General features: G+C 38.3%; 1 protein-coding gene and 1 long non-coding RNA gene across 2 annotated transcripts in view; both read left to right on the top strand.

Annotated features, from left to right (window-relative positions):
• LOC121381346 (calpain-1 catalytic subunit-like) overlaps nucleotides 1-13,336 on the top strand; it is a 33,178-nt gene that overhangs the window by 7,237 nt on the left and 12,605 nt on the right. The window contains exon 4 of the mRNA XM_041510627.1: nucleotides 7,395-7,489. Within this exon, the coding sequence (XP_041366561.1) occupies nucleotides 7,395-7,489 (95 nt within the window). The remainder of the gene's footprint in view (nucleotides 1-7,394; nucleotides 7,490-13,336) is intronic.
• Nucleotides 26-3,402, top strand: LOC121381347. Its single transcript, XR_005959069.1, has 2 exons — nucleotides 26-343; nucleotides 2,811-3,402. It is a non-coding gene; the product is annotated as an uncharacterized LOC121381347 (long non-coding RNA).

The raw sequence follows: 13,336 nt of genomic DNA, 5'->3' as shown, positions 1-13,336 counted from the left end.
AAAACATTTCAATAGTAACTTTACACTGAAAGCTGTCCAGCGTTAAAAAACAACAGAAAAAAGAGAGTTAAGCACTAGTTTATTTTTATGTAAGGATATCCAAAATATTCAAGTCTGACGTCATTTCCATTGAAAAGGACACCGCGTGAGATATTCTTTCGTCATTTGAACATCGAACCAGCTACTGGGGTAACGTACGTAGCGATTTTGACGCAGAACTGATCACGTGATTATTTCCGACGAAGAGAAAGTTCAAAGACGCTACCAGTTTTCATCATGGATCAAGTGGCAATCAACTTGCGTCGTTCACGTCACAAGCATGGCGGACAAGGGAAAGGTTACGGTAAAATTCGACAACAGTTTAGATAATTCATCACCATAAATCAAACACTGTATTTATACATATGTGCTTGTTGGCTTCGAGTCCAATACAGATTATAATTATAATCACCCCATACTTGTTTGGTTGACTGCCTGGGTTTTATTTAATTCCAGACAATTTTCAGTGACTGGTATACCAGAACAGAACAGAACAGAACAGAACAGAACAGAACTTTATTACACTCAGGCCGTTCCACAACGGCGTTAGAGGAACATACATAATAAATAGTATAAACGTGACAAGATGGTTTACAGGAGGATGAAATAATAACATATGATAATACATAATACATGCATTTACTTGTATATGATATTAATTGATAATAACTGTAACAGTATTAGTATTAGTATTAGTATTAGTTAGTAGTAGTAGTAGTAGTAGTAATAATAATGGTGGTAGCAGTAATGGTAGTTGTAGTAGTATAATAATAGTAGCAGTAGTAGTAATAGTAATGGTAGTACATGGTACAGTAATAATAGTAATAATAATAATAATAATAATAATAATAATTGTAATATAGCTAGGAAACAGTTTTCATTGTGACATGAGTTATTCAGTTACAAGGACGTTTAAAAACCTGGCAAATTACATTTATAAATTTCGCCAACTTCTTTAATACACTTATTTTCTTACTACTCATTAGTTCTTTGAATTTGTAGGTGCTTGGTCTAGTATAATAATAGGGATGTAAAAATCTTACTCGGGAATTATGAAAAAATATACATACAAATAAATAATGGAATTCATCACCAATGTCACTTTCATTACATAAAGTACACAATCTGTCTTCAAATAATATGTTATTCTGCCTTCCAGTTTCGACAGGTAAATAGTGATTTGACGTTCTAAATTTTATAATTAATCTCCACAACCTTTCGGGAATTATGTTTAAATATTTTTCAAAAATGAGTTCTTCTTTAAAAAGTTGATAGGTTTTGCCTCTTGATGACATTGATATGCTATTATTCCATATTTGTAAATATTGATCATTTTGCCTAATTTCAATTTGTTGTGAGAGCCAAGTTAACGATAAAAAGGTGTGTGATATCCAAACATCGCTCATTCCTAAATGCTCCAAAATATGTTTAACACTAGTGAGCCAGTTATAATTTATACTATTTATAACATGATCTGTCAACATAAATCTGTATAGAAGAAATGATAATTTTGATTGTTTCCCTGAAATAATGCGTGCCCAGTAACAAACCATTCTTCTTTGAATATTTAATTCCATGGGCACTTTCCCCAATTCTCCGTATAACATAAATAATGGGGTGGATTTTTTTGTTGGCAAGATGTGTCGGAAGAAATTTATTTGAACAGAATCGCATATATCGTTTTTTCCATATCCCCAGACTTCGCAACCGTATAACAAGATTGGGAGAACCATTGATTCAAACATTTTAAGTTTACACTCAATCGATAGATTACTGTCTTTAGATTTCGCCAACAAAATACATAGCTTTAGGTGCTTGATCTTTTAATTGAGCCTTGGTCGTTTTAAAATTATTTAATTTGCTAAAAGTGACCCCAAGGTACTTAAATTCCTTCACATTTTCGAGAACATATTTTCCAAGTTTGAAAGTATATTTATAATCTCTGGCATTTCCACTGAAAATTAATACTTTAGTTTTTGAGATATTTATCTTTAGTTTCCATTTATTACAGTACTGATCGAATACATTTAGTGTGTGTTGTAAATCAGCGGCATTGGTACCAGCGGCTGTTGTGTGTTCTTGTCTTATACAAACATGCATGCATGTTTAAAACAGGCCTAAGAAAAAATGCAAAAATAAACAGTTAATTTGTGGCAACTCACATGACGCAAAATCTAATTTTGTGTAACTAGCTGCATGTATGTTCCTTTTGTACATTAAGTTTAGGACATAACTAACATACATATAACCGGTTATACAAAAAAAAAGAAAAGAAAAAAAAAAAGGTTATGCCAACGTAAATTTATTGGGTTACCCGGTACACCAGTTTTCAATTATCAGAGGACTGTATAAATATCCATTGCTGCAATTATCCTATACCGATAATGTATGGTATCTGAAAAAGCATATAAAAGATATCTGGGCCCGTGCTTATAAAACTTTTAGAGTCCAGACTCAATCTTTAATGACGTCACTCGCATACAATTTGTATGGCGTTGCCATGACGTTAGTCTCAGACTCCTATTAGAGTCTAGACTACTACTACTTTTATAAGTACCAGGCCTAATAAAAATAGCCTATGTGCCAGCTGCAGGTTTTTAAAAAACTTATTTAGAACAAGTACTGAAATACATGTACCTATAGTTTAGGATGTGCTGATATGCCATTAAAAATATATTATTTCTCTCTCCCCCCCCCCCATTTGATGATTTATAAAAAAATATGAAATATATATATATTAAGCTAAATTACAGTTTAATTTTGCATTTCAGATACAGAACCTCTAACTTGATTACTGAAACCAGATGCTGTTCTATGCATAGACATAATCACATTGCTGATATACTGTCGGAGTTGGACCAGTACTAGCAGAATAAAAATAGGAACGGAAATAGAAAAAGAAAAGTCCATGCATTTTGTTAAGATGATGAAACAAAGTTAGATTTTTTTTTTCATGATAGTTGTATTGAATTCCTTAGTCAAAAAAAGAAGTAAGAAGTATCAATGTGCCAGAAGTTGAAGTTTGTGAAATACAAGTGAAGATTGATATAGCAAAAACAGTCTGTACCTGGAAACTGCATACCAACAGCTCTTATACTTTGAATGACTGCAAGTTAGCCCATTTAACAAGGTTTTCCCTCACTGTAAGGGATTAAATAATGGTAATAAAATAGACATGAAGTAGGGTTTTATGACAAAGACTCAAATATTCAGCACCATTGCACCATTGCACCTGTTGTCTGTGTAACCAAGGACAGTCTATAAGGATTTGGATAAACCAAATGAGGGCTCTGGCAATAGCTGGGTACTAGTAATTACTGGTGTGTAAATAAATTAGCTGGGAATAAATACATACTGCAAGACTATAGGTTGTTGGTTGACTTTATTGTTTGCGTTTGTACTGTATTGATTCTATTATAAACGCTATTACATCATAGACAGCGTTTCTTCTAGAGGCTAGAAAGGGTAAAATTATACTCCGTAAAATATTGGAAATTAGTGGATATTAGTGGTGGGAATTGGTTGGATTTTCATGCTTGATGATTAGTTACTTGAACCAACCAATCATGGTTATAATCAGTTGTCGACATTTTAAACCTTGTTTTACTCAAAGTTAAACAGATGTAAGAGTGTTTACTTATTGACATCACTGAAGAGTATTTTTACTCGAAGTATCTGATGGATACAAAAGATGAGAATAAAAGTACTATACATGAAAATTGTCACTTTTATTTTTTATCAGAAGATGAACTTTCTTTTAAAGTTAAAGGAAGCTTGGGAAGAACTGACGAGTGATAGTGAAGTATATATAGGTCGATCTCGCCACAGGCCAAACAGTTGTAAATAAGTAAATAAACCATAGTATTTGTAACTAGAAATCAGGGCCGTAGCTGGGGGGGGGGGGGGGGGGGGGGGGGGGGGGGGGCAAGGGGGGGGGGCAAGGGGGGGGGCAGTTGGTTCCCCATAAAAAAATTATAGAAACTTAAAGAAAATTCTCTACTTAACCGTTCAAGGAGTTATAGACTATTAACTACTCAGTTCTCCCCTCCCAACAAAAAATCCTAGCTACGGCCCTGGAATTTAATACTTGCTACGAAACGAACGGATCTCTTGAGTTGAAAACAGAACGCTCAATTACGCAACTGGACTATCCTTCGTCAAATAAATTTAAGATAAATTAACACAAATTTGATTTAATTATTTTTTATTGTAGGGTATGAGGTCAGTGATCGAAATAAGCAGAATTTTTCAATAGTCCACCGGACAAGTACATCTCCAAATTTACTTGGCCATCAATATTTTTACTTGTCCAAATAAGTTGTTAGTTTCATTCAAGAGCAAGAACAATGTTTTTGATTGGTCAAAATGAAACAGCATTATACATTTTTACTTGTCCACTTGACAACCATTAAGACACATTTTGCTTGTCCCAGCAGATTATCACTTGTCAGGACAAACAGATAAGTGCTTATCTTGAACACTGAGTGTATATTATGTATTTATGCAAGACGGTAACGCCGTATAAACATTACATTTCACAGATCAATCCGCAAAAAATAGAGAGTTAACATTTCCGAAGCATAAGCATAATTATAATAGATTATAGTAAGAGAACTGCTGTTTAAAATGTGTCAAGGTGCATTAAATGCAGCACTTTAATTTCAAAACAGTTTAAACCCATAATTACCTAGTAGGTAGTACTCAACCAAATAACTTCCAGCTAGGTCAAAGTTCTAGGTGCATCGAACTTTTGATAGAGAAGTTAACAACACAATTCCTGTAATTGGTGATAAATGTGAGTGTGTTGGCTATAAAAAAAATAGTTTCATATGGGCCCAAAAAATTATGCAATTTTATTTCATCTAGTGCCACTGTGTCAACTAGCCTTGTGCTTAATCCATGTATGGGGTACCTGTAAAAAAAAGTACTCAAATTTTGTGTGGAACTAGGGTAGTCATAGACACTACCTGTTATCTCTGAAATGAGCAGCGTGACCCCTATTTTTTCTGATTCACTTTAAGGGTGAGGGGTGGTAGTATTATCCGTGGTGTTTATGTCGATGGATACGCAGTAGGTAGGAGTTTCAGCCACACATGTTACTATTGTCTTCCATGGGATTTGATTCGGTAGTATACATCCAGTAGGGGAACTTATGGTCTGTTTTGTTTTTATTTCATACAATTAATTTCTGGCATACATGTATACTAGAGTAGTGAATGTGGTAATATATAACAATAGATGTGTAAAACGTTTATAATGAAATTGATAGAAAAATTATTTCTAGTTCAATCAGTCGTGTCATGGATCGAAACAAATTCCTTATGAACCCTCTTGGGATGGTGTTATAGGCATGTAAAACAGCATTGGTCAATTCCTGTAATGTGGCTGGAAGCACGTGACGTCGATGAACCCTACGCTTGATTTCATATATTAGGAATAAATAGAGGTTATTACCAGAGTGTTTTCGATATCGTCAATATCATATATTAGGAATAAATAGAGGATATTACCAGAGTGTTTTCGATATCGTCAATATATATTAGGAATAAATAGAGGTTATTACCAGAGTGTTTTCGATATCGTCAATATCATATATTAGGAATAAATAGAGGTTATTACCAGTGTTTTCGATATCGTCAATTTCATATATTAGGAATAAATAGAGGTTATTACCAGAGTGTTTTCGATATCGTCAATATCATATATTAGGAATAAATAGAGGATATTACCAGAGTGTTTTCGATATCGTCAATATATATTAGGAATAAATAGAGGTTATTACCAGAGTGTTTTCGATATCGTCAATTTCATATATTAGGAATAAATAGAGGTTATTACCAGAGTGTTTTCGATATCGTCAATATCATATATTAGGAATAAATAGAGGATATTACCAGAGTGTTTTCGATATCGTCAATATCAGAGTGTTTTCGATATCGTCAATATCATATATTAGGAATAAATAGAGGTTATTACCAGAGTGTTTTCGATATCGTCAATATCATATATTAGGAATAAATAGAGGATATTACCAGAGTGTTTTCGATATCGTCAATATCAGAGTGTTTTCGATATCGTCAATATCATATATTAGGAATAAATAGAGGTTATTACCAGAGTGTTTTCGATATCGTCAATATCAGAGTGTTTTCGATATCGTCAATATCATATATTAGGAATAAATAGAGGCTATTACCAGAGTGTTTTCGATATCGTCAATATCATATATTAGGAATAAAAATTGTATTATGCGAGCATAATACATTATTTTTATTCCTAATATATGATATTGACCATACCGAAACACATGAGGGTAATAATCTCTTTATCATATATTGTAAACTGATGGCAAGTGTGTTCCGTATTGTGATTGGTTAATTACATTCTTTTTCCGGGATCAAATGAAAATAACACCCGGAAAGGTAAAAAATAAAACATTTGCGGGCATCAAATAGATAATAACACCCGCAAATCTAAAAACTAAATATGGTTATGTCCATTGTAAACTGAATCGTTTTTCTTTGGAACTAACTGTATATTTGGTATTTCTTGAAAAAATTACCTGGCTACAATCTAACTGTAGACCCTTGAATCGTCAACTTCGCGTCAACTTCACGTCAACTTCGCCTGTTCCAATTGCTAATGACGTCACTTTCTAATGATGTCATTAGCTTTCCGGGTGTTATTTTCATTTGATCCCGGAAAAAAGAATGTAATTAACCAGTCAGAATAAAGAACACACTCGCCATCAGTTTACAATTGCTATTGAAATGTTTTTATTTGATGACTATGAATGCATACGTCAGTTATGGGGTGTCACCCAAGTACGTTTGCTTAAATGCCAATATGCTAGTGCCGTGACCTCGATTAATTTACATCTAATGTGCAAAGTTATCAAATGTTTAAAGCATGTGATCTGAAAAAAAATCACATTGGCCTACTTTGATTGCACTGAAAATGTAAGATATTATATAATATTACATTTATACAAATAGTAAATAGAGAATACTACACTAGTGGCCGTTGGATATCAGTTATCTTACAACATCGAACGCGAGCTTGATACGTTTTTTTAAACAACGAGTTGTAAAATAAATGGTTTCTAACATACACGTCTTTTCTAACTAAAACCTATATGTACTTACAGCCCCTGAGCTTGTAGCTAACTTACACGTCACAGACTAATCAGTTTCAGGTTAACCGATACGTCACAGGATAATCGATTTCGATTATAGTTTTTTTCTCTCCATTGGATGGCATGGCAGTGTTACAGTATGTGCTGTGATAAACAACGAATGGTGTTCTCACCAACGGGTGTGTGAGATACGGCACTAAACCTCTATTCTTATCGACAGGTCACACAAGGAGGGAAAGATGTTTTGCTAGTTAGACTGAGAAGTTGCTTTCAGAAACATGGGATAACGCCCTGGGTCGGTCCATGGAGTCCAAGGTAACAATACTACTTTCTATATTGTTTATTTCAGGGTTTAATTTATTACCAATGGTCCTTATCTTGTCCAGTGTTATTAATGTCTTGCCCATCTTCACACAACATCTGTTTCGAATAAAACAAATTTACTGTTAAGATGTGAAATGTTCTATTTCAATAGGGGAGTAGGAAGTAGGATATACCTCGGTAGTAGAGATCCTGTCCTAAGTGAGGTGGGTTACAGGGGAGTAGGATATACCCCAGTGGTAGAGATCCTATAATATTAGGTGGGTCATATGAGAGAAGGATAAATCTCGGTGGTGGATATCATGTCTGAAGTGAGGTGGGTCATATGAGAGAAGGATAAATCTCGGTGGTAGAGATCATGTCTGAAGTGAGGTGGGTCATATGAGAGAAGGATAAATCTCGGTGGTGGATATCATGTCTGAAGTGAGGTGGGTCATAGGGGAGTAGGATATATATCGGTGGTAGAGATCATGTTTGAAGTGAGGTGGGCCATATGAGAGAAGGATAAATCTCGATGGTGGATATCATGTCTGAAGTGAGGTGGGTCATATGAGAGAAGGATAAATCTCAGTGGTGGATATCATGTCTGAAGTGAGGTGGGTCATATGAGAGAAGGATAAATCACTGTGGTAGAGATCATGTCTGAAGTGAGGTGGGTCATATGAGAGAAGGATAAATCTCGGTGGTGGATATCATGTCTGAAGTGAGGTGGGTCATAGGGGAGTAGGATATATATCGGTGGTGGATATCATGTCTGAAGTGAGGTGGGTCATAGGGGAGTAGGATATATATCGGTGGTAGATATCATGTCTGAAGTGAGATGGGTCATATGAGAGTAGGATATATATCAGTGGCGGAGATCATGTTTGAAGTGAGGTAGGTCATAGGGAGTAGGGTAACCGTCGGTGGCAGATATCATGTCTGAAGTGAGGTGGGTCATAGGGAAGTAGGATATATATCGGTGGTAGATATCATGTCTGAAGTGAGGTGGGTCATATGAGAGTAGGATATATATCAGTGGGGGATATCATGTTTGAAGTGAGGTGGGTCATAGGGGAGTAGGGTAAACGTCGGTGGCAGATATCATGTCTGAAGTGAGGTGGGTCATAGGGGAGTAGGATATATATCGGTGGTAGATATCATGTCTGAAGTGAGGTAGGTCATAGGGGAGTAGGGTAAACGTCGGTGGCAGATATCATGTCTGAAGTGAGGTGGGTCATAGGGAAGTAGGATATATATCGGTGGTAGATATCATGTCTGAAGTGAGGTAGGTCATATGAGAGTAGGATATATATCAGTGGTGGAGATCATGTTTGAAGTGAGGTAGGTCATAGGGGAGTAGGGTAAACGTCGGTGGCAGATATCATGTCTGAAGTGAGGTGGGTCATAGGGAAGTAGGATATATATCGGTGGTAGATATCATGTCTGAAGTGAGGTGGGTCATATGAGAGTAGGATATATATCAGTGGTGGAGATCATGTTTGAAGTGAGGTAAGTCATAGGGGAGTAGGGTAACCGTCGGTGGCAGATATCATGTCTGAAGTGAGGTGGGTCATAGGGGAGTAGGATATATATCGGTGGTAGATATCATGTCTTAAGTGAGGTGGGTCATATGAGAGTAGGATATATATCAGTGGTGGAGATCATGTTTGAAGTGAGGTAGGTCATAGGGGAGTAGGGTAAACGTCGGTGGCAGATATCATGTCTGAAGTGAGGTGGGTCATAGGGGAGTAGGATATATATCGGTGGTAGATATGATGTCTTAAGTGAGGTGGGTCATATGAGAGTAGGGTATATATCAGTGGTGGAGATCATGTTTGAAGTGAGGTAGGTCATAGGGGAGTAGGGTAAACGTCGGTGGCAGATATCATGTCTGAAGTGAGGTGGGTCATAGGGAAGTAGGATATATATCGGTGGTAGATATCATGTCTTAAGTGAGGTGGGTCATATGAGAGTAGGATATATATCAGTGGTGGAGATCATGTTTGAAGTGAGGTAAGTCATAGGGGAGTAGGGTAAACGTCGGTGGCAGATATCATGTCTGAAGTGAGGTGGGTCATAGGGGAGTAGGATATATATCGGTGGTAGATATCATGTCTTAAGTGAGGTGGGTCATATGAGAGTAGGATATATATCAGTGTTGGAGATCATGTTTGAAGTGAGGTAGGTCATAGGGGAGTAGGGTAAACGTCGGTGGCAGATATCATGTCTGAAGTGAGGTGGGTCATAGGGAAGTAGGATATATATCGGTGGTAGATATCATGTCTGAAGTGAGGTGGGTCATATGAGAGTAGGATATATATCAGTGGTGGAGATCATGTTTGAAGTGAGGTAAGTCATAGGGGAGTAGGGTAAACGTCGGTGGCAGATACCATGTCTGAAGTGAGGTGGGTCATAGGGGAGTAGGATATATATCGGTGGTAGATATCATGTCTTAAGTGAGGTGGGTCATATGAGAGTAGGATATATATCAGTGGTGGAGATCATGTTTGAAGTGAGGTAGGTCATAGGGGAGTAGGGTAAACGTCGGTGGCAGATATCATGTCTGAAGTGAGGTGGGTCATAGGGAAGTAGGATATATATCGGTGGTAGATATCATGTCTGAAGTGAGGTGGGTCATATGAGAGTAGGATATATATCAGTGGTGGAGATCATGTTTGAAGTGAGGTAGGTCATAGGGGAGTAGGATATATATCGGTGGTGGATATCATGTCTGAAGTGAGATGGGTCATATGAGAGTAGGATATATATCAGTGGTGGAGATCATGTTTGAAGTGAGGTAAGTCATAGGGGAGTAGGGTAAACGTCGGTGGCAGATATCATGTCTGAAGTGAGGTGGGTCATATGAGAGTAGGATATATATCGGTGGTAGATATCATGTTTGAAGTGAGGTAGGTCATAGGGGAGTAGGGTAAACGTCGGTGGCAGATATCATGTCTGAAGTGAGGTGGGTCATAGGGAAGTAGGATATATATCAGTGGTGGAGATCATGTTTGAAGTGAGGTAAGTCATAGGGGAGTAGGGTAACCGTCGGTGGCAGATATCATGTCTGAAGTGAGGTGGGTCATAGGGGAGTAGGATATATTTCGGTGGTAGATATGTCTGAAGTGAGGTGGGTCATATGAGAGTAGGATATATATCAGTGGTGGAGATCATGTTTGAAGTGAGGTAGGTCATAGGGGAGTAGGGTAAACGTCGGTGGCAGATATCATGTCTGAAGTGAGGTGGGTCATAGGGAAGTAGGATATATATCGGTGGTAGATATCATGTCTTAAGTGAGGTGGGTCATATGAGAGTAGGATATATATCAGTGGTGGAGATCATGTTTGAAGTGAGGTAAGTCATAGGGGAGTAGGGTAACCGTCGGTGGCAGATATCATGTCTGAAGTGAGGTGGGTCATAGGGGAGTAGGATATATATCGGTGGTAGATATGTCTGAAGTGAGGTGGGTCATATGAGAGTAGGATATATATCAGTGGTGGAAATCATGTTTGAAGTGAGGTAGGTCATAGGGGAGTAGGGTAAACGTCGGTGGCAGATATCATGTCTGAAGTGAGGTGGGTCATAGGGAAGTAGGATATATATCGGTGGTAGATATCATGTCTGAAGTGAGGTGGGTCATATGAGAGTAGGATATATATCAGTGGGGGATATCATGTTTGAAGTGAGGTGGGTCATAGGGGAGTAGGGTAAACGTCGGTGGCAGATATCATGTCTGAAGTGAGGTGGGTCATAGGGAAGTAGGATATATATCGGTGGTAGATATCATGTCTGAAGTGAGGTAGGTCATAGGGGAGTAGGGTAAACGTCGGTGGCAGATATCATGTCTGAAGTGAGGTGGGTCATAGGGAAGTAGGATATATATCGGTGGTAGATATCATGTCTGAAGTGAGGTAGGTCATATGAGAGTAGGATATATATCAGTGGTGGAGATCATGTTTGAAGTGAGGTAGGTCATAGGGGAGTAGGGTAAACGTCGGTGGCAGATATCATGTCTGAAGTGAGGTGGGTCATAGGGAAGTAGGATATATATCGGTGGTAGATATCATGTCTGAAGTGAGGTGGGTCATATGAGAGTAGGATATATATCAGTGGTGGAGATCATGTTTGAAGTGAGGTAAGTCATAGGGGAGTAGGGTAACCGTCGGTGGCAGATATCATGTCTGAAGTGAGGTGGGTCATAGGGGAGTAGGATATATATCGGTGGTAGATATCATGTCTTAAGTGAGGTGGGTCATATGAGAGTAGGATATATATCAGTGGTGGAGATCATGTTTGAAGTGAGGTAGGTCATAGGGGAGTAGGGTAAACGTCGGTGGCAGATATCATGTCTGAAGTGAGGTGGGTCATAGGGGAGTAGGATAATATCGGTGGTAGATATGATGTCTTAAGTGAGGTGGGTCATATGAGAGTAGGGTATATATCAGTGGTGGAGATCATGTTTGAAGTGAGGTAGGTCATAGGGGAGTAGGGTAAACGTCGGTGGCAGATATCATGTCTGAAGTGAGGTGGGTCATAGGGAAGTAGGATATATATCGGTGGTAGATATCATGTCTTAAGTGAGGTGGGTCATATGAGAGTAGGATATATATCAGTGGTGGAGATCATGTTTGAAGTGAGGTAAGTCATAGGGGAGTAGGGTAAACGTCGGTGGCAGATATCATGTCTGAAGTGAGGTGGGTCATAGGGGAGTAGGATATATATCGGTGGTAGATATCATGTCTTAAGTGAGGTGGGTCATATGAGAGTAGGATATATATCAGTGTTGGAGATCATGTTTGAAGTGAGGTAGGTCATAGGGGAGTAGGGTAAACGTCGGTGGCAGATATCATGTCTGAAGTGAGGTGGGTCATAGGGAAGTAGGGTATATATCGGTGGTAGATATCATGTCTGAAGTGAGGTGGGTCATATGAGAGTAGGATATATATCAGTGGTGGAGATCATGTTTGAAGTGAGGTAAGTCATAGGGGAGTAGGGTAAACGTCGGTGGCAGATACCATGTCTGAAGTGAGGTGGGTCATAGGGGAGTAGGATATATATCGGTGGTAGATATCATGTCTTAAGTGAGGTGGTCATATGAGAGTAGGATATATATCGTGGTGGAGATCATGTTTGAAGTGAGGTAGGTCATAGGGGAGTAGGGTAAACGTCGGTGGCAGATATCATGTCTGAAGTGAGGTGGGTCATAGGGAAGTAGGATATATATCGGTGGTAGATATCATGTCTGAAGTGAGGTGGGTCATATGAGAGTAGGATATATATCAGTGGTGGAGATCATGTTGAAGTGAGGTAGGTCATAGGGGAGTAGGATATATATCGGTGGTGGATATCATGTCTGAAGTGAGATGGGTCATATGAGAGTAGGATATATATCAGTGGTGGAGATCATGTTTGAAGTGAGGTAAGTCATAGGGGAGTAGGGTAAACGTCGGTGGCAGATATCATGTCTGAAGTGAGGTGGGTCATATGAGAGTAGGATATATATCGGTGGTAGATATCATGTTTGAAGTGAGGTAGGTCATAGGGGAGTAGGGTAAACGTCGGTGGCAGATATCATGTCTGAAGTGAGGTGGGTCATAGGGAAGTAGGATATATATCAGTGGTGGAGATCATGTTTGAAGTGAGGTAAGTCATAGGGGAGTAGGGTAACCGTCGGTGGCAGATATCATGTCTGAAGTGAGGTGGGTCATAGGGGAGTAGGATATATATCGGTGGTAGATATGTCTGAAGTGAGGTGGGTCATATGAGAGTAGGATATATATCGGTGGTGGAGATCATGTTTGAAGTGAGGTGGGTCATAGGGGAGTAGGGTAAACGTCGGTGGCAGATATCATGTCTGAA

Source organism: Gigantopelta aegis, chromosome 9 (genome assembly GCF_016097555.1).
Source record: "Gigantopelta aegis isolate Gae_Host chromosome 9, Gae_host_genome, whole genome shotgun sequence".
Taxonomy (NCBI): Eukaryota; Metazoa; Mollusca; class Gastropoda; order Neomphalida; family Peltospiridae; genus Gigantopelta; species Gigantopelta aegis.
This window is presented reverse-complemented; position numbering and strand designations above follow the sequence as displayed.